At 40.6% G+C, this 25,019-nt stretch overlaps 1 protein-coding gene across 1 annotated transcript in view; it reads left to right on the top strand.

The window, feature by feature from the left end:
- The window catches only part of USP6NL (USP6 N-terminal like), a 739,612-nt gene that overhangs the window by 417,731 nt on the left and 296,862 nt on the right, over positions 1 to 25,019 (top strand). Inside the window, exon 9 of the mRNA XM_053716462.1 lies at positions 24,166 to 24,286. Within this exon, the coding sequence (XP_053572437.1) occupies positions 24,166 to 24,286 (121 nt within the window). The remainder of the gene's footprint in view (positions 1 to 24,165; positions 24,287 to 25,019) is intronic.

The raw sequence follows: 25,019 nt of genomic DNA, 5'->3' as shown, positions 1-25,019 counted from the left end.
TTCCAAAGAACTCACAAATGCATCATTTAATCTCTTTAAAAATAGTCTCTGTTTGGAATAGAAGGTATCAATAAGTGGCACTAGATCATTAAGTTATATGAAAGTAGTTAGGATTGAAAAAGTCAGAAGTTAAAGCACAAACTACTCAAAGAAAGTGAGGATATGGCTATGCAAATTAGTATTTCTACATATATAGAGGAATTATATTATATTGAACAATATACATGCTGGCATCTGTATTCACAGTGTTAATTATCATTAGTATGACCAATACAACAGCATGGTGCACATAAGGAGACACATACAGGCCCTGCAATTGTACTGTGATATGAAAGCATTAAACAGTCAGTAGTTGAAGAGCAGGGGCAGAATGCTCATTGATGGGAGGCTACTGCTTGAACAGTCTAGGGCATAACTAAAGCAACCCTAGGCCCCATAGCAAAATGTAAAAAACTGAGCTCCTCCTTTACACCCTTCCCTTTTATTTTTCACCCATATAAAAGAGTAGTCATTTGATCTGTGGCATTTAAATTCTTCATTTGGGGGGACAACAAAGGCTAATTTTTAAATCTCTATTAAACCTCTTTGCGTCGGCTGTATAATAGAGAGAGAAGAGACAGAAAAACATAAATTATGCTTACCTGATAATTTTCTTTTCTTCAGATGGAAAGAGTCCACAGCTGCAAGGCAAACGCACTCCAGCCAAAGGCTTAAATACTCCTCCCACTTTCCTCATCCCCCAGTCATTCTGCCAAGGAACAGTAGAAGAAATATCAGGGTAAAAAGGTGCCAGAACAAAATAAGATGCCCCCCCCCCCGAAAAAAACACGGGCGGGGAGCTGTGTACTCTTTCCATCTGAAGAAAAGAAAATGATCAGGTAAGCATATAAATGGAAAGAGTCCACAGCTGCATTTATTACTTTTGGGAAAACAATAAACAAGCTATAGAGGACACTGAATGCACAAACCGGAGGGTACAAAAGGCGGCCCATTCTGAGGGCACCAGGCCTGAAAAAACCCTTACCCAACAAAAAACCTGCTTCGTCCGAAGCCGATAAAATTGGAAAAGAAAAAAAGGCCCCAAGGACACTGGCCCGCAGATAGTTCACAAGCCTTGCTAGAGACCGCAGAAAGAAAACAACTGAGCCAGCATGCCCCCAGGATAAACAGTCGTTCTGAAAGCGGTCCTCAATAACACTCAACAAACAAACTCCCAAAAAGGAAAGAGATGGGGAAACACACATGGATTCCCCGAAAACCCAAAAAAGGGTATGACAGTTTCCAAGAAAGGGAAACACCAACAACCAAGCCAAACTCACAGAGACCGAAACCAGTCGTGAGATCAAGGGGAGGCAATGCCCACACCCCAGATGTACAGAAACCACAAGGTTAAAACCAGGAATCCGACACAGAAGAACTTCTCCTCAAGATAGTGCAACCGCACCCTAAAAGTAGACTGAACACAGAGTCCTCAAGGAACTCAAAATATTGAAGTCTTTAGAAACCGATATACAAGCAGCAAACCCAGAAGGCAAGCCCCTGGGTCAACACCACACACTACAGTCATACCAGGATGACTTCAGTTGTAAAATACCTTTAGGCAGGTAAGAGCAGCAGAAGATAGGTCACAAACCCTACCACAGACCACCAAACATCCACTAAGCAGTGGACCCAGTGAAGGTGAAACCACAAATCCACCAGCCCCACTCCATATCCCGAACATGGAGAAACACAGAAACCTTAAATGGTTCTCCCTACCACAGGGATCCAAAGTGAACAATAGAGTCTTAGTAAAAATCTTCCAAAACACAGATAAAGTGCAAATGGTTGCGACTGATTTCAAACTGCAACCTTCCGCTTGCTATGCAGCAAAGTAACCCACAGGCCACTACAGCTGACTGTCAGGTCTGAAGGACAGGGGAACAGAAAACCCCCCCAAACACCAGTCCCCAAAAAGAGGACGGAAAAAGATGGACTTGGCCACCCCAATGGAGCTCAGGTGACAACCCAAGAACTCCAATAGGAAGTCCAAGAGAATCCACAGGAGAGGAACAAAGAAAATGCAATAGAGCCTCAGAAGACCCAGCACGATACTCCATGACAGTCACGAACATGGAGAAATCATCTCCCCAGAGGAAACAGAACAACAGATAGATCGCTCTCCTCTAGAGGATAAAAAAACCCTCCTGTTCCAACAACCTGCACACAGGACAACCAACCTCCAGAGAGAGGAAACCCCACCCTCATAAGGAGGGCAAACTACCCCCCCGAAGGGGAGAGTACAGAAGGAACAGCGCACAAGCTCATAAGACAAGGGGATAAAACAACGCCCAGAAAAAACATCGAGGACAAGGTCAACCGAAGAGTGAGCAATTTAAAGGCTAGTCTCCATAATCTTCTCTGGAGTACCAGAGGACCATACCCAAGGAACAAAAATGCAGAGCATCCTAAACCCTGGTAGAAAAACCCCTAAGCGAAGCTTGGAGAAGGAGACTACACGGCCTACCATCCACTGATAGGGAACAACTTAATTCACGAAGTAGGAAAAGCAACAAGGCCTTCCCATAAGGTGGCCAAGACCGCTAAGGGGCAACGGACAAGTCCTGAAGTCTCATCCGAAGAAGAGAACTTCAAAAGGAAAAATCCTAAAAAAGGACAATTCCAAGACCTACAAAGGCAAGACCGCCAGAACCGACGGCAAGAAGGTCTGAAATCCTCCCAACCTCCAACCCACTCGGGGAAGGAAACACTTCACATCCCGACGTAAAGACGGAATCACGAGAGAGTCTAACTAGTATTTATATAGCACCTTTCTCCCAGTGGGACACAAAACGCATTTCCAGCTCCCGAATAAACCAAATCGGCAGCTGAATATTAATAATTGTGATTAATCTTGATTGATTGATCTTAATGGTATTCATTTTATCAACCTCAGAAGGATGAAGGGCTGAGTTGGCCCTGCCGGGACTGAACCTGTGACCCTAGGATCTTTGAACAGGCCTAGTAGTCAGGGCATTTTACTAACTGAGCTACCTCACCGGCTTCGACCAGCTGGAGAGGCCAATGAGGACTGAACCAATCCCCCATGCCTCACGAACCCTCAGGTCCACTCAGAAGCTGAACTGAAACTTGTAAAAGAGAACAAGAATAACACAATAATATGTGAGACACTCTGCACCCAATCGGATCAGCCAGGCAGAACAGGTGCCACGTGTCTGAATTAGGCCTCAAGACAGAAGGAACTGAACCCAATCAAGACCAGCCTAAAACCAAGGACTATATCTGTCGAGGATGTGTAGAATCCCCCCAAGAGAGGGAAAAACAGCAGACACACATAGGACTAAACACGTCCATAACAAAACTTCCTTAGAAGTAACAGTGCAATCAAACATTGTGAGCATCGATTCCAGACACACTTCTTGAAGGAAATATAATACATGAGCGTTATTCAAATAAAATAAAGGATAAGGCAACCCGCAGGTTTATCGCCTAAGAAGAACTGACGCACCCGCAGGAACGTCCAACAGGGACCCTGTTCTACCAAGCTCAAACTGGAAAAAGTACTCGATAACAAGACTATAAGATGATTACTAAATCCCCTTATGTCTATTTCTGCAAGCTATTCGAAGAAGCAGACTGATGGGATCTTCCAACAAGGCCAAAGCGTGCCTCAAAAGAACACAAAGGCTTGTCAGTCTATACCAAAAAGCGCAGCATACCCCTGCCGGAGCGAAAGACTTCTCTGGCCTCGATGGTTGACCCCCCCAAAGCCTCAGGGATAGTCGTTCCCCCAGAGAGGTGAACAGGCCACCTTATGCCTGAAGAGCTCTGGATAACGGAACACGAACAGTATCTAAAACTAACTTCTGGAAGTTGCATACGCGCCAGTGCCAAAATTATGGACATGCAACATCGTGCCGAAACCCCATGGCGGGAAGAAGCTACCTTCCTGAGAAGGCTAAGCAAATTCTGGGTTACCTGCATGCGTAGTAAGCGATGGTGGAACGGAACTCGCCACTCAGTGGACAGAGGCCCCAGAGGCGGATGGCTCAGCAGCTCCTTGATTCCCCGATCCCGAGGAATTGAGCACTCTAATACGGCATTCAGAACATAACTGATAGGCTAGTATCATCCGGGGCAATACACATTTTGCACAAGGAGTAGAAAATAAAACAGAGACGTCCATCTCCACGGTATCGGGCTCCTCCATAGCTAGGATATTGATACGAGATTTGGACCCAAAGTTTAAACGGCACCTGACACCCACAATGGCTGGGGCACTCACCACCTACTAAGAGCCCAACACCAGAAGATCTGAATTTCTCCGTCGCCACAGGGCTAGGAATGCGGAAATGGAGAGTCAAAAACATGACCACACCAGAAGGTGAACCCTACAGTCCAGAAAAAGCGTGCCCGACCGTAAAGGCAGCTTCACTTCCAAAGGCAGTTATGTTCCACAAGCCATGAGCCTAAGTAACACTACACATAAGCAGGTCGAATCAGATAACAAACCTGTTCAATAACCCCCCTCAGGAGATATTACCCTTGATTCCAAGATACAAAAGGCGCCTCGCTGAGACCCTTATATATAGTTAGACCTGCAAGGTTGTAGCCTCTCGGGAAAACCTTTGTAATACAATACAATCATGATGAAAGTAAAATGAAACAATCTTACCAGAATCTACGCTGTGGAACAGGAACACGGCCCTTCAAGTGATGGATAGTAGCATCGCCTCCGCCATTGACTTGAGAGAAGAAAGTAGGCAGCGGAGCGAATTTCGACAACACTGATTGCTTGAGGAGCTACCCTCCATAAGAGACAAAATAAATTCTGAGACTTCTCTGCCAACCTCCTGGGACAAAAGGCAAAGAATGACTGGGGGGTTGAGGGAAGTTGGAGTATTTAAGCCTTTGGATGTGGTGTCTTTGCCTCCTCCTGGTGTCCAAGTTCTTATTTCCCAAACGTAATGAATACAACTGTGGACTCTTTCCATTTATGAACAAAAATATGTCTAATGCTGCTGCCTAGAGCTTTGGGAGGGATAACAACTACATTCCTCGCATCCTAATCGATAAGCCTATAGTAACTAGAAGTCATTAGTGGTTAATGATTGTGGTTGAGAGGTCAGCGCTAGTCTAGTGATGGGAGGTTAAAGTAGAAGCAGTCAGTAATGAATTATAACTATTCACGTAGTATTCATGGAAAGCACTTACACAAACAGTGAAAAGATGAGGGTTTCACCATTTGTTGATGAGAGTTGGACACTGTAAATAAGAGACTCTAGTTTTAGGAAATTAGGTGATGTAATTGTTGCTCCCGTAAATAAATACCACTACTGGATACTACACCAAGATCTCAGATGGTTGCATTTATTATTTACCTCCTAGTTTCAACTGGTTAGTCCTTATGACACCATGACCCAAATGAGTGATACTCACTGCTTGTGGCACAGTGATAACTGCTGATTCTGACTCACCAATTTCCGTAACCAATTATGCTCACTCTGAGGGGAGGCATGGTAGGGTGTACACGAGGTAGCTTGGATATTCCTGGTCTTATTCGCTCCTGTGTGACTTGGCACCACGGTTATGGTTAACTCTTTCCTTGTCCTTCTTTGCTTCTGTTACTGACTCTCTTCATGTCCTGGTTTAGTCTTTTTCTTCCACCATTATTACAAGTTCCTTATAGCCCCGGTTCTGCCCTGCATTGTCACTGCTGCTGTCAGTGTTTTGTCAGATGACCTCTTAAATTCCTCTCACTGGAGTGCGTTTATGGATTGAATTAATAAAGCTATTAGGGCGTGTGGAGGAGGGCGGGAGAAGAGTTACGCTCGTGTGTCACTGATTGTGGCTTCCAATCGGAGGGTTGTGTGGTACTAGCAATTCATTTTGAGTTTAGAGGAGGCATTCGGGGACCTACACAGTATAGCATTTTGTGATAATACCGCCTATGTCAGCTATGCTAGACAGAATGAACAATCAGGTTGGACACTGGGACAGCGCCTCCAAACAGGGACAATCCTAGTCAAACTGGGAATTCTGGTAAGCCTACTTAAAGGGACAGTCTACTCCAAACTATTTTTTGTTTTTAAAAAAAAATAATAATCCCTTTATTACCCATTCCCCAGTTTAGTATTACCAACACTGTTATATTAATATACTTTATACCTCTGTGATTACCTTTTATCTAAGCATCTGCAGACTACCTCCTTATCTCAGTGCTATTTACAGACTTGCATTTTAGCTAATTAGTGCTGCCTCATGAATAAATCCACAGGAGTGAGAACATTTTTTATCTATATGGCACACATGAACTAGTACTGTCTTGCTGTCAAAAGCTATAAAAATGTTCTGAGCTAAGAGGATGTCTGTAGTGGCTTAGAAACAGGCAGACATTTAGAGGTTTAAAGGTTATAAAGTATATTAATATAACAATGTTGGGTATGCAAAGCTGGGGAATGGGTAGTAAAAGCATTATCTATTTTTTTTAAACAATAAAAATATTGGAGTAGACTGTCCCTTTAAATCTAAGCTGTATGGTGTATTTCAATCATACAGAGCTCCCAGTATTGCAGCCATATTCGATAGTCGCCCTGACCTGCCCCCCATGCAGATATATATAAGAGAAAAAGAAAAACCTGTGGCAAGTCAAGAGCAGATATGTTTCAGGCACTATGCTTCTCATATGAATACAAACTTCCTTGTTTCAGATACTGTATATCAAATTTACTTTATTTCCCTTGGTATCCTTTATTAAAAAGCAAAAGCATTCACAGTGTGTAAATGTATATGAATTTGGGATTGGCCGACAGCTGCCATCTGATACAAAGGACAGGGAAACTAATGGAAGCTTTGACATTTTGATAGAAAAAAAAATACTCTTTTGAAAGACAAAGTAGATGCTTTTGCATTTGTTGATTATTTAATGGTCATTTTAAGTTATTTGTAGTACATTTTTGATTATTTTAAACGGACTTATTTTAAATGAACAGATGGCATTAGATTAACCAATGTATTTAATATTGGGAGAAGAAAAGTAATAGTGTGTCATTTAGATTAGATTGGAATAATATATCATGTCTATGCCACTTAAGTATTCTTCTCTTAACTTTGATAATCCCAAATTTGTTAAATCATACTCAAATATCCAGTTATTTATTTATTTTGTAATGAAATAAAATTACCCCATTATTGTATAGTACTAACAAATATTGGCAAATGGATTAATCCCAACGTAAACCTGTTTGTGATGCTTAGACATTACACTAAGGGCTAGACTATAAGTAGAGTGCTAAATTATCGAGCTCCCGCAAACGGGCAGATGCGCGATAATTAACCAGCCATTACAAAGGGCTGGTTATTTCTACCGCAAGCTCGCGATAGCAATTAGCACTCAGAAAATTAACCAGAGATTAGATCTATGGTTAATTTTCTAAAAGTGCCCCAAATGCCCTCAACATAGAGGGCATTGTAGTTTTTTATATAACTTCACTAGACAGTTTTGGGGCTTTAAAGTTGTGAGTTGGGTGCCTTTACATTGCAGTCTATGGGAACTGTGTGTTCCTATAAACCGCAATGTAAATATTGCTGTACAATATTCTGATGCTGTCTCTGACGGCATCAAAACGAGTCACCCATAGGAGCCTATGGAGGCGTGCTCACATGCGCGCAATGTGACGGTGAATTCAGGTTTGCATTGCGATTTACTTGTAATACTAGCGCACATTATTGCGCCCTTGTATTATAAAGTGGATGTTTCTCTTGTAAGGTGTATCCAGTCCACGGATCATCCATTACTTGTGGGATATTCTCCTTCCCAACAGGAAGTTGCAAGAGGACACCCACAGCAGAGCTGTAATATAGCTCCTCCCCTAACTGTCATAGCCAGTCATTCTCTTGCAACTCTCAACAAGCAAGGTCGTTGTAGGAGAGAGTGGTTAAATATAGCTAGTTTATTTTCTTCAATCAAAAGTTTGTTATTTTTAAATAGTACCGGAGTTGTGCTATTTTATCTCAGGCAGTAAATAGAAGAAGAATCTGCCTGAGGTTTCTATGATCTTAGCAGGTTGTAACTAAGATCCATTGCTGTTCTCACATATGTCTGAGGGGATTACACAGATGAGGTAACTTCAGCGAGAGAATGGCGTGCAGTTTATTCTGCTATCAGGTATGTGCAGTTATAATTTTTTCTAGAGATGGAAAACACTAGAAAATGCTGCTGATACCAGATTAATGTAAGTTAAGCCTGAATACAGTGATTTAATAACGACTGGTATCATGCTTACTCCCAGGGGTAATACCCTTATGATATTGCAATATAAAACGTTTGCTGGCATGTTTAATCGTTTTTATATATGCTTTGGTGATAAAACTTTATTGGGGCCTAGTTTTTTTCCACATGGCTGGCTTAAATTTTGACTAGAAACAGTTTACTGAGGCTTTCCACTGTTATAGTATAAAAGTTACAGTTGGTGCAGTTAAAATTACAAACTGTGGCATCCAGCTTCCCTCAGGAGTCCCCTGTATGCTATAGGACATCTCTAAAGGGCTCAAAGGCTTTCCAAAGTCGTTTATTGGGGAAGGTAGGACCACAGCTTGCTGTGGCAGTTGGTTGTGACTGTTAAACATCTATTTCGTTTTTTTGATCCGTTTTTTTAACTAAGGGGTTAATCATCCATTTGCAAGTGGATGCAATGCTCTGCTAGCCTATTACATACACTGTAAAAATTTTGTTTGATTTACTGCATTTTTTCACTGTTTTTCAAATTCTGACAAAATTTGTTTCTCTTAAAGGCACAGTACCGTTTTTTATATTTGCTTGTTAACTTGATTTAAAGTGTTTTCCAAGCTTGCTAGTCTCATTGCTAGTCTGTATAAACATGTCTGACATAGAAGAAACTCCTTGTTCATTATGTTTAAAAGCCATGGTGGAACCCCCTCTTAGAATGTGTACCAAATGTACTGATTTCATTTTATGCAATAAAGATCATATTCTGTTTTTAATAAATTATCACCAGAGGAATCTGACGAGGGGAAAGTTATGCCGACTAACTCTCCCCACGTGTCAGACCCTTTGACTCCCGCCCAAGGGACTCACGCTCAAATGGCGCCAAGTACATCTAGGGCGCCCATAGCGTTTACTTTACAAGACATGGCGGCAGTCATGGATAATACACTGTCAGCGGTATTAGCCAGACTACCTGAACTTAGAGGTTAGCGAGATAGCTCTGGGGTGAGACAAAATGCAGAGCATACTGACGCTTTAAGAAGATGTCTGATACTGCCTCACAATATTCAGAAGCTGAGGAAGGAGAGCTTCAGTCAGTGGGTGATGTAAATGACTCAGGAAAGATACCTGATTCTAATATTTCTACATTTAAATTTAAGCTTGAACACCTCCGTGTGTTGCTTAGGGAGGTTTTAGCTGCTCTGAATGACTGTGATACCATTGCAGTGCCAGAGAAATTGTGTAGACTGGATAAATGCTTTGCAGTGCCGGTGTGTACTGATGTTTCTTTCATGTAATTAGCAAGAGTCCATGAGCTAGTGACGTATGGGATATACATTCCTACCTGGAGGGGCAAAGTTTCCCAAACCTTAAAATGCCTATAAATACACCCCTCACCACACCCACAATTCAGTTTTACAAACTTTGCCTCCGATGGAGGTGGTGAAGTAAGTTTGTGCTAGATTCTACGTTGATATGCGCTCCGCAGCAAGTTGGAGCCCGGTTTTCCTCTCAGCGTGCAGTGAATGTCAGAGGGATGTGAGGAGAGTATTGCCTATTTGAATGCAGTGATCTCCTTCTACGGGGTCTATTTCATAGGTTCTCTGTTATCGGTCGTAGAGATTCATCTCTTACCTCCCTTTTCAGATCGACGATATACTCTTATATATACCATTACCTCTGCTGATTCTCGTTTCAGTACTGGTTTGGCTTTCTACAAACATGTAGATGAGTGTCCTGGGGTAAGTAAATCTTATTTTCTGTGACACTCTAAGCTATGGTTGGGCACTTTATTTATAAAGTTCTAAATATATGTATTCAAACATTTATTTGCCTTGACTCAGAATGTTCAACATTCCTTATTTTTCAGACAGTCAGTTTCATATTTGGGATAAATGCATTTGTTTCAATCATTTTTTCTTACCTTAAAAAATTTTGACTTTTTCCCTGTGGGCTGTTAGGCTCGCGGGGGCAGAAAATGCTTCATTTTATTGCGTCATTCTTGGCGCGGACTTTTTTGGCGCAAAATTTTTTTTCTGTTTCCGGCGTCATACGTGTCGCCGGAAGTTGCGTCATTTTTTGACGTTTTTTTGCGTCAAAAATGTCGGCGTTCCGGATGTGGCGTCATTTTTGGCGCCAAAAGCATTTAGGCGCCAAATAATGTGGGCGTCTTTTTTGGCGCTAAAAAATATGGGCGTCATTTTTGTCTCCACATTATTTAAGTCTCATTATTTATTGCTTCTGGTTGCTAGAAGCTTGTTCACTGGCATTTTTTTCCCATTCCTGAAACTGTCATTTAAGGAATTTGATCAATTTTGCTTTATATGTTGTTTTTTTCTTTTACATATTGCAAGATGTTCCACGTTGCAACTGAGTCAGAAGATACTACAGGAAAATCACTGCACAGTGCTGGAGCTACCAAGCTAAGTGTATCTGCTATAAACTTTTGGTATCTGTTTCTCCAGCTGTTATTTGTATTGCATGTCATGTCAAACTTATTAATGCAGATAAAATTTCCTTTAGTACTGTTACATTACCTGTTGCTGTTCCGTCAACATCTAATTTTCAGAGTGTTCCTGATAACATAAGAGATTTTATTTTTTAAATCCATTAAGAAGGCTATGTCTGTTATTTCTCCTTCTAGTATACATAAAAGTCTTTTAAAACTTCTCTTTTTTCAGATGAATTTTTAAATGAACATCATCATTCTGATACTGATAATGGTTCTTCTGGTTCAGAGGTTTCTGTCTCAGAGGTTGATGCTGATAAATCTTTGTATTTGTTCAAGATGGAATTTATTCGTTCTTTACTTAAAGAAGTGTTATTTGCATTAGAAATAGAGGATTCTGGTCCTCTTGATACTAAATGTAAACGTTTAAATAAGGTTTTTAAATCTCCTGTAGTTATTCCAGAAGTGTTTTATCTCCCTGATGCTATTTCTGAAGTAATTTCCAGGGAATGGAATAATTTGGGTAATTTATTTACTCCTTCTAGACGTTTAAGCAAATTATATCCTGTGCCATCTGACAGATTAGAGTTTTTTGGGACAAAAATCCCTAAGGTTATGGGGCTGTCTCTACTCCTGCTAATGTACTACTATTCCTACGGCAGATAGTACTTAATTTAAGGATCCTTTAGATAGGAAAATTGAATCCTTTCTAAGAAAGCTTCCTTATGTTCAGGTAATCTTCTTAGACCTGCTATATTTTTAGCGGATGTTGCTGCAGCTTCAACTTTTTGGTTAGAAGCTTTAGCGCAACAAGTAACAGATCATAATTTTATAGCATTATTATTATTCTATAACATGCTAATAATTTTATTGGTGATACCATCTTTTGATATCATTAGAGTTGATGTCAGGTATATGTCTCTAGCTATTTTAGCTAGAAAAGCTTTATGGATTAAACTTGGAATGCTGACATGTCTTCTAAGTCAACTTTGCTTTCCCTTTCTTTCCAGGGTAAATAATCATTTTCGTTCCTTTCCTCACAACAAGGAACAAAAGCCTGATCCTTCATCCTCAGGAGCGGTATCAGTTTGGAAACTATTTCCAGGTTGGAATATATCCAAGCCTTATAGAAACCTATAGCCAGCTCCTAAGTACCTATGAAGGTGCGGCCCTTATTCCAGCTCAGCTGGTATGGGGCAGATTACGTTTTCTTCAAAGAAATTTGGATCAATTCCGTTCTTAATCTCTGGTTTCAGAAACATTGTTTCAGAAAGGTACAGAATTGGCTTCAAGTTAAGGCCTCCTGCTAAGAGATTCTTTTCTTTCCCGTGTCCCAGTTAACACAGCAAAGGCTCAGCATTTCTGAAATGTGTTTCAGATCTAGAGTTGGCTGGAGTATTTATGCCAGTTCCAGTTCTGGAACAGGGGCTGGGGTTTTATTTTATCTCTTCATTGTACCAAAGAAGGTCAATTCCTTCAGACCAGTTCCGGATCTATCATTATTGAATCGTTATGTTAGGATACCAGCATTCAAGATGGTTACTGTAGGACTATCCTGCCTTTTGTTTAGCAAGGGCATTATATGTCTACAATAGATTTACAGGATGTGTATCTGCATATTCCGATTCATCCAGATCACTTTTAGTGTCTGAGATTTTCTTTTTAGACAAGCATTACCAGTTTTGTGGCTCTACCGTTTGGCCTAGCCTCAGTTCCAAGAATTTTTTTCAAAGGTTCTCGGTGCCCTTCTTTCTGTAATCAGAGAATAGGGTTTTGGTATTTCCTTATTTGGACGATATCTTGGTACTTGCTCAGTCTTCTTATTTTCGAAGAATCTTATACGAATCGACTTGTGTTGTTTCTTCAAGTTCATGGTTGGAGGATCAATTTACCAATCAGTTCATTGATTCCTCAGACAAGGGTAACCTTTTTAGGTTTCTAGATAAATTCAGTGTCTATGACTCTGTCCTTGTCAGACAAGAGAAGTTTAACATTGATATCAGCTTGTCAAAACCTTCAGTCATAATCATTCCCTTTGGTAGCCTTATGCATGGAAATGTTGGGTCTTAGGACTGCCGCATCAGATGCGATCTCCTTTGCTCGTTTTCACATGCGACCTCTTCAGCTCTGTATGCTGAACCAATGGTGCAGGGATTACTCAAAGATATCTCAATTAATATCTTTAAACCGATTTTACGACACTCTCTGACATGGTGGACAGATCACCATCGTTTAGTTCAGGGGGCTTCTTTGTTCTTCCGACCTGGACTATAATCTCAACAGATGCAAGTCTTACAGGTTGGGGAGCTGTGTGGGGGTATCTGACGGCACAAGGGGTTTGGGAATCTCAGGAGGTGAGATTTCCGATCAATATTTTGGAACTCCGTGCAATTTTCAGAGCTCTTCAGTCTTGGCCTCTTCTGAAGAGAGAGTTGTTCATTTGTTTTCAGATGGACAATGTCACAACTGTGGCATACATCAATCATCAAGGAGGGACTCACAGTCCTCTGGCTATGAAAGAAGTATCTCGAATTTTGGTTTGGGCGGAATCCAGCTCCTGTCTAATCTCTGCGGTTCATATCCCAGGTATGGACAATTGGAAAGCGGATTATCTCAGTCGCCAAACGTTGCATCCGGGCGAATGGTCTCTTCACCCAGAGGTATTTCTTCAGATTGTTCAAATGTGGGAACTTCCAGAAATAGATCTGATGGCTTCTCATCTAAACAAGAAACTTCCCAGGTATCTGTCCAGATCCCGGGATCCTCAGGCGGAGGCAGTGGATGCATTATCACTTCCTTGGAAGTATCATCCTGCTTATATCTTTCCGCCTCTAGTTCTTCTTCCAAGAGTAATCTCCAAGATTCTGAAGGAATGCTCGTTTGTTCTGCTGGTAGCTCCGGCATGGCCTCACAGGTTTTGGTATGCGGATCTTGTCCGGATGGCCTCTTGCCAACCGTGGACTCTTCCGTTAAGACCAGACCTTTTGTCTCAAGGTCCTTTTTTCCATCAGGATCTGAAATCCTTAAATTTAAAGGTATGGAGATTGAACGCTTGATTCTTGGTCAAAGAGGTTTCTCTGACTCTGTGATTAATACTATGTTACAGGCTCGTAAATCTGTATCCAGAGAGATATATTATAGAGTCTGGAAGACTTATATTTCTTGGTGTCTTTCTCATCATTTTTCTTGGCATTCTTTTAGAATACCGAGAATATTACAGTTTCTTCAGGATGGTTTAGATAAGGGTTTGTCCGCAAGTTCCTTGAAAGGTCAAATCTCTGCTCTTTCTGTTCTTTTTCACAGAAAGATTGCTATTCTTCCTGATATTCATTGTTTTGTACAAGCTTTGGTTCGTATAAAGCCTGTCATTAAGTCAATTTCTCCTCCTTGGAGTTTGAATTTGGTTCTGGGGGCTCTTCAAGCTCCTCCATTTGAACCTATGCATTCATTGGATATTAAATTACTTTCTTGGAAAGTTTTGTTCCTTTTGGCCATCTCTTCTGCCAGAAGAGTTTCTGAATTATCTGCTCTTTCTTGTGAGTCTCCTTTTCTGATTTTTCATCAGGATAAGGCGGTGTTGCGAACTTCTTTTGAATTTTTACCTAAGTTGTGAATTCCAACAACATTAGTAGAGACATTGTGGTTCCTTCATTATGTCCTAATCCTAAGAATTCTAAGGAGAAATCGTTGCATTCTTTGGATGTTATTAGAGCTTTGAAATATTATGTTGAAGCTACTAAGTCTTTCCGAAAGACTTCTAGTTTATTTGTTATCTTTTCCTGTTTTAGAAAGGCCAGAAAACTTCTGCCATTTCTTTGGCATCTTGGTTGAAATCTTTATTTCATCTTGCCTATGTTGAGTCGGGTAAGACTCCGCCTCATAGGATTACAGCTCTTTCTACTAGGTCAGTTTCTACTTCCTGGGCGTTTAGGAATGAAGCTTCGGTTGATCAGATTTGCAAAGCGGCAACTTGGTCCTCTTTGCATACTTTTACCAAATTCTACCATTTTGTTGTATTTTCTTCTTCTGAAGCAGTTTTTGGTAGAAAAGTACTTCAGGCAGCGGTTTCAGTTTGAATCTTCTGCTTATGTTTTTCATTAAACTTTATTTTGGGTGTGGATTATTTTCAGCAGGAATTGGCTGTCTTTATTTTATCCCTCCCTCTCTAGTGACTCTTGTGTGGAAAGATCCACATCTTGGGTAGTCATTATCCCATACGTCACTAGCTCATGGACTCTTGCTAATTACATGAAAGAAAACATAATTTATGTAAGAACTTACCTGATAAATTCATTTCTTTCATATTAGCAAGAGTCCATGAGGCCCGCCCTTTTTTGTGGTGGTTATGATTTTTTTGTATAAAGCACAATTATTCCAATTCCTTATTTTATATGCTTTCGCACTTTTTTCTTATCACCCCACTTCTTGGCTATTCGTTAAACTGAATTGTGGGTGTGGTGAGGGGTGTATTTATAGGCATTTTAAGGTTTGGGAAACTTTGCCCCTCCTGGTAGGAATGTATATCCCATACGTCACTAGCTCATGGACTCTTGCTAATATGAAAGAAATGAATTTATCAGGTAAGTTCTTACATAAATTATGTTTTTTCCAATACCTAAAAGGTTTACAGAAATTATTAATAAGGAATGGGATAGACCAGGTTTGCCGTTCTCTTCCCCTCCTATTTTTAGAAAAATGTTTTCCAATAGACGCCACCACACAGGACTTATGGCAGACAGTCCCTAAGGTGGAGGGAGCAGTTTGTACTCTAGCAAAGCGTACTACTATCCCTGTCGAGGACAGTTGTGCTTTTTTAGATCCAATGGATAAAAAATTAGGTTACCTTAAGAAAATATTTATTCAACAAGGTTTTATCCTACAGCCCATTGCATGCATTGCCCCTGTCACTGCTGCTGCGGCTTACTGGTTTGAGTCTCTGGAAGAGGCTTTACAGGTAGCGACTCCATTGGATGACATACTTGGCAAACTTAGAGCACTTAAGCTAGCCAATTATTTTATTTCTGATGCCATTGTTCATTTGAATAAACTAACGGCTAAGAATTCTGGTTTTGCTATACAGGCGCGCAGAGCGCTATGGCTTAAATCATGGTCAGCTGACGTGACTTTAAAATCTAAGCTACTTAACATTCCCTTCAAGGGGCAGACCCTATTCGGGCCTGGTTTGAAGGAGATTATTGCTGATATCACGGGAGGAAAAGGTCATGCCCTTCCTCAGAACAGGTCCAAATCTAGGGCCAAACAGTCTAATTTTCGTGCCTTTCGAAACTTCAAGGCAGGTGCGGCATCAACTTCCTCTAATAATAAACAAGAGGGAACTTTTGCTCAATCCAAGACGGTCTGGAGACCAAACCAGACCTGGAAAAAAGGTAAGCAGGTCAAAAAGCCTGCTGCTGCCTCTAAGACAGCATGAAGGAACAACCCCCTATCCGTTAACGGATCTAGTAGGGGGCAGACTTTCACTCTTCGCCCAGGCGTGGGCAAGAGATGTTCAGGATCCCTGGGTGTTGGAAATTATATCCCAGGGATATCTTCTGGACTTCAAAGCTTCCCCCCCAAAAGGGAGATTTCACCTTTCACAATTATCTGCAAACCAGATAAAGAGAGAGGCATTCTTACACTGTGTACGAGACCTCCTAGTTATGGGAGTGATCCATCCAGTTCCAAAGGAGGAACAGGAACAGGGTTTTTACTCAAATCTGTTTGTGGTTCCCAAAAAAAAGGGAACCTTCAGACCGATTTTGGATCTAAAGATCTTAAACAAATTCCTCAAAGTTCCGTCGTTCAAGATGGAAACTATTCGTACCATCCTACCACTGATGCAGGAGGGTCAATATATGACTACAGTGGATCTAAAGGATGCTTATCTTCACATTCCGATACACAAAGATCATCATCGGTTTCTCAGGTTTGCCTTTCAAGACAGGCATTACCAGTTGTAGCTCTTCCCTTTGGATTAGCTACAGCCCCAAGAATCTTTACAAAGGTTCTAGGGTCGCTTTTGGCGGTCCTAAGGCTGCGGGGCATAGCAGTAGCCCCTTATTTAGACGACATCCTGATACAGGCGTCAAACTTCCAAATTGCCAAGTCTCATACGGACGTAGTACTGGCATTTCTGAGGTCGCATGGGTGGAAAGTGAACGAGGAAAAGTGTTCTCTATCCCCACTCACAAGAGTTTCCTTTCTAGGGACTCTGATAGATTCTGTAGAAATGAAAATTTACCTTGACGGAGTCCAGGTTATCAAAGCTTCTAAATTCCTGTTGGGTTCTTCATTCCATTCCGCGCCCTTTGGTGGCTCAGTGTATGGAAGTAATCGGTTTAATGGTAGCGGCAATGGACATAGTGCCGTTTGCACGCTTACATCTCAGACCGCTGCAACTATGCAGGCTCAGTCAGTGGAGCAGGGATTACACAGATTTGGCCCCTCAACTGAATCTGGACCAAGAGACCAGGGATCCTCTTCCCTGGTGGCTATCTCGGGTCCATCTGTCCAAAGGTATGACCTTCGCAGGCCAGATTGGACTATTGTAACAACAAATGCCAGCCTTCTAGGTTGGGGTGCAGTCTGGAACTCCCTGAAGGCTCAGGGATCGTGGACTCAGGAGGAGTCTCTCCTTCCAATAAATATTCTGGAACTAAGAGCGATATTCAAGGCTCTTCAGGTTTGGCCTCAGTTAGCAACTCTGAGGTACATCAGATTTCAGTCGGTCAACATCACGACTGTAGCTTACATCAACCATCGAGGGGGAACAAGAAGTTCCCTAGAGATGTTAGAAGTTTCAAAAATAATTCACTGGGCAGAGATTCACTCTTGCCACCTATCAGCTATCCATATCCCAGGTGTAGAGCACTGGGAGGCGGATTTTCTAAGTCGTCAGACTTTTCATCCGGGAGAGTGGGAACTCCATCCGGAGGTATTTGCACAACTGATTCTCCGTTGGGGCAAACCAGAACTGGATCTCATGGCGTCTCGCCAGAACGCCAAGCTTCCGTGTTACGGATCCAGGTCCAGGGAACCCAAGGCGACACTGATAGATACTCTAGCAGCGCCCTGGTCTTTCAACCTGGCTTATGTGTTTCCACCGTTTCCTCTGCTCCCTCGACTGATTGCCAAGATCAAGCAGGAGAGTGCATCAGTGATTCTGATAGCACCTGCGTGGCCACGCAGGACCTGGTATGCAGATCTAGTGGACATGTCATCCTTTCCACCATGGTCTCTGCCTCTGAGACAGGACCTTCTACTTCAGGGTCCTTTAAACCATCCAAATCTAATTTCTCTGAGGCTGACTGCCTGGAGATTGAACGCTTGATTTTATCAAAGCGTGGCTTCTCCGAGTCAGTTATTGATACCTTAATACAGGCACGAAAGCCTGTCACTAGGAAAATTTACCATAAGGTATGGCGTAGATATCTTTATTGGTGTGAATCCAAGGGTTACTCATGGAGTAAGGTCAGGATTCCTAGGATTTTATCTTTTCTCCAAGAAGGTTTGGAAAAAGGATTGTCAGCTAGTTTCTTAAAAGGACAGATTTTTGCTCTGTCTATTCTTTTGCACTAGCGTCTGGCAGATGTTCCAGACGTTCAGGCATTTTGTCAGGCTTTAGTTAGAATCAAGCCTGTGTTTAAACCTGTTGCTCCACCATGGAACTTAAACTTGGTTCTTAAGGTTCTTCAAGGAGTTCCGTTTGAACCTCTTCATTCCATAGATATCAAACTTTTATCTTGGAAAGTTCTTTTTTTTTTGGTAGCTATTTCCTCGGCTCGTAGAGTCTCTGAGCTATCTGCCTTACAATGTGATTCTCCTTATCTGATTTTTCATACGGATAAGGTAGTCCTGCGTACCAAACCTGGGTTCTTACCTAAGGTGGTATCTAACAAGAATATCAATCAAGAGATTGTGGTTCCATCCTTGTGTTACACAATCTGGACGTGGTCCGTGCTTTAAAGTTTTACTTACAAGCTACTAAAGATTTTCGTCAAACATCTGCTTTGTTGTCTACTCTGGACAGAGGAGAGGTCAAAAGGCTTTGGCAACCTCTTTTTCTTTTTGACTAAGAAGCTTAATCCGCTTAGTCTATGAGACTGCTGGACAGCATCCTCCTGAAAGGATTACAGCTCATTCCACTAGAGCTGTGGCTTCCACTTGGGCCTTTAAAAATGAGGCTTCTGTTGAACAGATTTGTAAGGCGGCGACTTGGTCTTCGCTTCATACTTTTTCAAAATTTTACAAATGTGATACTTTTGCTTCTTCTGAGGCTATATTTGGGAGAAAGGTTTTACAGACAGTGGTTCCTTCCATTTAAGTTCCTGCCTTGTCCCTCCCTTCATCCGTGGACTGGATACACCTTAAAAGAGAAAACACAATTTATGCTTACCTGATAAATTTATTTCTCTTGTGGTGTATCCAGTCCACGGCCCGCCCTGTCATTTTAAGGCAGGTAATTTTTAAATTTAAACTACAGTAACCACTACACCCTATGGTTCCTCCTTTCTCTGCTTGTTTTCGGTCGAATGACTGGCTATGACAGTTAGGGGAGGAGCTATATTACAGCTCTGCTGTGGGTGTCCTCTTGCAACTTTCTGTTGGGAATGAGAATATCCCACAAGTAATGGATGATCCGTGGACTGGATACACCACAAGAGGAATAAATTTATCAGGGAAGCATAAATTTTGTTTTTTATAGCCGACACTATTGTTTACTTTAGGGCAGGAATCTTTTGCCCAATATTTCCTATGGTATTCACAAGCGCTAAGGTTGCGGATTTAAAGTCATGTCCGCGGCTTTCAAAGTCTATCGGACTGTCAATAGTTACATGCAAAATATGCTGAAATAAGCCGGCGAGCAGGGTTTAACAATGACATTAGATTGTGTCAAATTCACCTGCATTTTTGATTACTTGACAGCTTCATAACTTTGCATATAGAAATATGCTTGGCATTTGATGCAAAGTTTGGGCGTGTTCACAGTTGAAGCTTTGATAAATGCCATAATGTGTGGTAATGTTTTTTTATTGGTGGAAAAACTAAATTCTGAAGTATTGCATTCATGTTCTTATAGTTGCCAACATTACAAAAATATTTCCAGGAACTATTTGCTGGAGAGCCACGCCCATTTATGGTTTGCATAGCTCCGCCCACTCAGATTGGCCCCCATACTGATTGCTTAGAGGGACAAGAAAAATTAAATTAAGTTTTAATGATTCAGCTAGAGAATGCAATGTCTAAGTTCATTTCTACTTTGTTCTTTTAGGTAACTGTTTTAAAAAAGGTTATGTACATATCCTCAGCAACAACAATGCACTACTGGGAGCTAGCTGTTGACTGGTGGCTACACACTTTTGTCTTTTGTCATTGGCTCACCATATGTGTTTAGATGCCAGCTGCCATTGTTGCTCTGGCAGTGACTTTAATTTTGTGTTTAATTTCTTTGCAGGGGTTATACAACTGGTTATATGCAAGTAATAGTGCAATAATACAATTGCTCTAATATATTAGTGCATTGCCTTTATGCACTGTTATAGCCCTTTAATGCAGGTTAAAGCATCAAGCTCTTCATCACCTCCCTTACTCTCAAGCACATAATTGTAATTGGAAAAATAACTTTACAGCAAGTACCAAAATAAGCAAGCAAGGGTTAAATAATTAACCCTTCAGCATCTGTATAGCAGGACACCACAAGGCACCCTAGTATGTTACACAGCCAGCCTGAAATAAAACAGATATTGCCTCAGTATGTTTAACCTGCTAACTGCTGTCTTGGGGCTGCTGAGAACAATATATGCAGTCTCTGCACATGAAGAACCTGATGTTTTAAGTCCCTGCTAAGTAAAGCCTCAGTATATACATGGGGGAAATTAAACATGTTATATATTGTGCAATACTATTGAGATGCCTGGCTTTATCACCCTTTGCCTCCTGCTCCCACCCTCCCTGGTATTATAATATCACATATCATGGCTTTCCCTTACCTGACACCTGACCTCACACTGCTAACTTCAGTGTAACAAAAAAACACAGAAAAAAACATACTGTAAGCAATGAGACTAATGCCACAGCGCCCTCTGTGGTGGGAGTACTGCACTGCACATGTTTTCTTAAAGGGGCAATAAAGTCACAATTAGATATTCATGATTTAGACAGAGCATACAATTTTAAAAAAAACTTTCCAATGTATTTCTATTATTTAATTTGCTTCCTTCTCTTGTTATCCTTTGCTAAAAGGTTTATCTAGGTAAGCTCAGGAGCAGTGTTAATTTCGTCGACTAAAACTAGACTAAAATGAATATAAAACTAAAGAGATTCTAATGACTAAAATAAGACTAAAACTAAAATGACATTTTAGTCAAAAGACTATGACTAAAACTAAATCAAAATGATATTTTAGTCAAAAGACTATGACTAAAACAAAATTTTACAAATGTGATACTTTTGCTATTTGGGAGAAAGGTTTTACAGACAGTGGTTCCTTCCATTTAAGTTCCTGCCTTGTCCTTCCCTTCATCCGTGGACTGGATACACCTTAAAAGAGAAAACACAATTTATGCTTACCTGATAAATTTATTTCTCTTGTGGTGTATCCAGTCCACGGCCCGCCCTGTCATTTTAAGGCAGGTAATTTTTAAATTTAAACTACAGTAACCACTACACCCTATGGTTCCTCCTTTCTCTGCTTGTTTTCGGTCTAATGACTGGCTATGGCAGTTAGGGGAGGAGCTATATTACAGCTCTGCTGTGGGTGTCCTCTTGCAACTTCCTGTTGGGAATGAGAATATCCCACAAGTAATGGATGATCCGTGGACTGGATACACCACAAGAGAAATAAATTTATCAGGTAAGCATAAATTGTGTTTTTTATAGCCGACACTATTGTTTACTTTAGGGCAGGAATCTTTTGCCCAATATTTCCTATGGTATTCACAAGCTCTAAGGTTGCGGATTTAAAGTCATGTCCGCGGCTTTCAAAGTCTATCGGACTGTCAATAGTTGCATGCAAAATATGCTGAAATAAGCCGGCGAGCAGGGTTTAACAATGACATTAGATTGTGTCAAATTCACCTGCATTTTTGATTACTTGACAGCTTCATAACTTTGCATATAGAAATATGCTTGGCATTTGATGCAAAGTTTGGGCGTGTTCACAGTTGAAGCTTTGATAAATGCCATAATGTGTGGTAATGTTTTTTTATTGGTGGAAAAACTAAATTCTGAAGTATTGCATTCATGTTCTTATAGTTGCCAACATTACAAAAATATTTCCAGGAACTATTTGCTGGAGAGCCACGCCCATTTATGGTTTGCATAGCTCCGCCCACTCAGATTGGCCCCCATACTGATTGCTTAGAGGGACAAGAAAAATTAAATTGTTTTAATGATTCAGCTAGAGAATGCAATGTCTAAGTTCATTTCTACTTTGTTCTCTTAGGTAACTGTTTAAAAAAAGGTTATGTACATATCCTCAGCAACAACAATGCACTACTGGGAGCTAGCTGTTGACTGGTGGCTACACACTTTTGTCTTTTGTCATTGTTTTACCATATGTGTTTAGATGCCAGCTGCCATTGTTGCTCTGGCAGTGACTTTAATTTTGTGTTTAATTTCTTTGCAGGGGTTATACAACTGGTTATATGCAAGTAATAGTGCAATAATACAATTGCTCTAATATATTAGTGCATTGCCTTTATGCACTGTTATAGCCCTTTAATGCAGGTTAAAGCATCAAGCTCTTCATCACCTCCCTTACTCTCAAGCACATAATTGTAATTGGAAAAATAACTTTACAGCAAGTACCAAAATAAGCAAGCAAGGGTTAAATAACTAACCCTTCAGCATCTGTATAGCAGGACACCACAAGGCACCCTAGTATGTTACACAGCCAGCCTGAAATAAAACAGATATTGCCTCAGTATGTTTAACCTGCTAACTGCTGTCTTGGGGCTGCTGAGAACAATATATGCAGTCTCTGCACATGAAGAACCTGATGTTTTAAGTCCCTGCTAAGTAAAGCCTCAGTATATACATGGGGGAAATTAAACATGTTATATATTGTGCAATACTATTGAGATGCCTGGCTTTATCACCCTTTGCCTCCTGCTCCCACCCTCCCTGGTATTATAATATAACATATCATATGACCTAACACTGCTAAACTTCAGTGTAACAGAAAACCACAGAAAAAAACATACTGTAAGCAATGAGACTAATGCCACAGCGCCCTCTGTGGTGGGAGTACTGCACTGCACATGTTTTCTTAAAGGGGCAATAAAGTCACAATTAGATATTCATGATTTAGACAGAGCATACAATTTTAAAAAAAACTTTCCAATGTATTTCTATTATTTAATTTGCTTCCTTCTCTTGTTATCCTTTGCTAAAAGGTTTATCTAGGTAAGCTCAGTCAGGAGCAGCAAATAACCTAGGTTCTAGATGCTGATTGGTGGCTGCATATATATACTGATTGTCATTGGCTTACCCATATGTTCAGTTAGAAACCAGTAGTGCATTGCTGCTCCTTCAACAAATGATACCAAGAGAATGAAGCAAATTTGATAATAGAAGTAAACTGGAAAGCTGTTTAAAATTGTTTGTTCTACCTAAATCATAAAAGAAAATTTTTGGGTTTTCTTGTCCCTTTAACTTGTGATAGAATTAAATGGACATTCTAATGCAAAAAATAGCATGCTTTAACTTGTCATTTTTACATAACTTACCCTAGGTCGCTATATATTTAATCCCCACAAACGAGTAAATGTAAATTACACTGAGGAGCTGCAAGCCTTGTGTTACTGCCAAATCAATTTAGTAATGAATCCTTTATTTGGTCATCTCACTAATGTCTTGCCTAATACTGAACTATTCACTTGCATAGTTAAGCAGAATTACCTTACTCTATTCCAAATATTGAACTATTAAACGGACACTGAACCCAATTTTTTTCTTTCATAATTCAGATAGAGCAGGCAATTTTAGGCAACTTTCTAATTTAATCCTATTATGAATTTTTCTTCATTCTCTTGCTATCTTTATTTGAAAAGCAAGAATGTAAGTTTAGAAGCCGGCCCATTTTTGGTTCACAACCTCGGTTGTCCTTGCTGATTGGAGAGCACTAATAAACAAGTGCTGAACCTAAAATCGTATGACTCATTAGCTTAGATGCCTTCTTTTTCAAGTAAAGATAGCAAGAGAACGAAGGAAAATTGATAATAGGAGTAAATTAGAAAGTTGCTTATAATTGTATGCTTTATCTGAATCATGAAAGACAAAATTTGGGTTTAGTGTCCTTTTAAAGTTGTGCTTTCACACAAGCAAATGTGTTTGACTAATCACCAGCTAGTAATTCTATATTAAGGGACATTGTTAGTTGGCTTTTAAACACTTCCTGTTTACTGTGTAATGATTGGCAACAATGTAAATTGCTAACACAAATGGTATTTTAACTTTGCTTTTTATACCCTTGATTTTTGATTTCCAGGAAGTTGGATACTGTCAGGGAATGAGTCAGATTACCGCTTTGCTGCTTATGTATATGAATGAGGAAGATGCCTTTTGGGCCCTAGTGAAACTCTTCTCAGGCCCTAAACATTCTATGCACGGTAAGTAATGGATTTATTTCCCTCTAGTTGTACGTGATTTTTTATGTTCATCAAAATTATTATCTGTAGTTTATTTATATAACAAAACCTAATTAACTAATGTATTTATCTGAATTTGGTGTTTGGTGAACTGGATGAAATAAAAAACACATAGAAACGCATAGGGCTAGATTACAAATGGAGCATTATTTAACTCTCCTGCTTGAGCGTTAACTGTTAGAAGTAAGCTTTTTCTTCATAAATGGAAAGAGTCCACAGCTGCATTCATTACTTTTGGGAATTCATTCAGAACCTGGCAAACCAGGAGGAAGCAAAGACACCCCAGCCAAAGGCTTAAACACCCCTACCACTTCCCTCATCCCATAGTCATTCTTTGCCTTTCGTCACAGGAGGTTGGCAGAGAAGTGTCAGAAGTTTTCGATAGTCTCTTATGGAGGGTAGTACTCTTCGGCATGGGACTGGAATTTTAAGTAGTCCTGTCAGCCTCTCAGTGAGAGCATGGGTGATAGTTAGAGTCTGGTGATGCAGGGAGAGTCTTTCTGAGAAGCCATCCTGACTCATATTATCAGCTCCACAAGCAATCAGCGTTGACGAGTTTCGCTGCCTGCTTTTTTCTCTCAAGTCCATGACAGAAGCGACGCTATCTGTCACACTTGAAGGGCCGTGTTCCTGTTCCACGGCGTAGATTCCTATAAGATAGTTTCATTTTGCTTTCATCATGGATGTATTGTAA

This window comes from Bombina bombina, chromosome 6 (assembly GCF_027579735.1).
Source record: "Bombina bombina isolate aBomBom1 chromosome 6, aBomBom1.pri, whole genome shotgun sequence".
Lineage (NCBI taxonomy): Eukaryota > Metazoa > Chordata > Amphibia > Anura > Bombinatoridae > Bombina > Bombina bombina.
The sequence above is the reverse complement of the archived record's forward strand: the minus strand, read 5'-3'. Positions and strand labels throughout refer to the sequence as shown.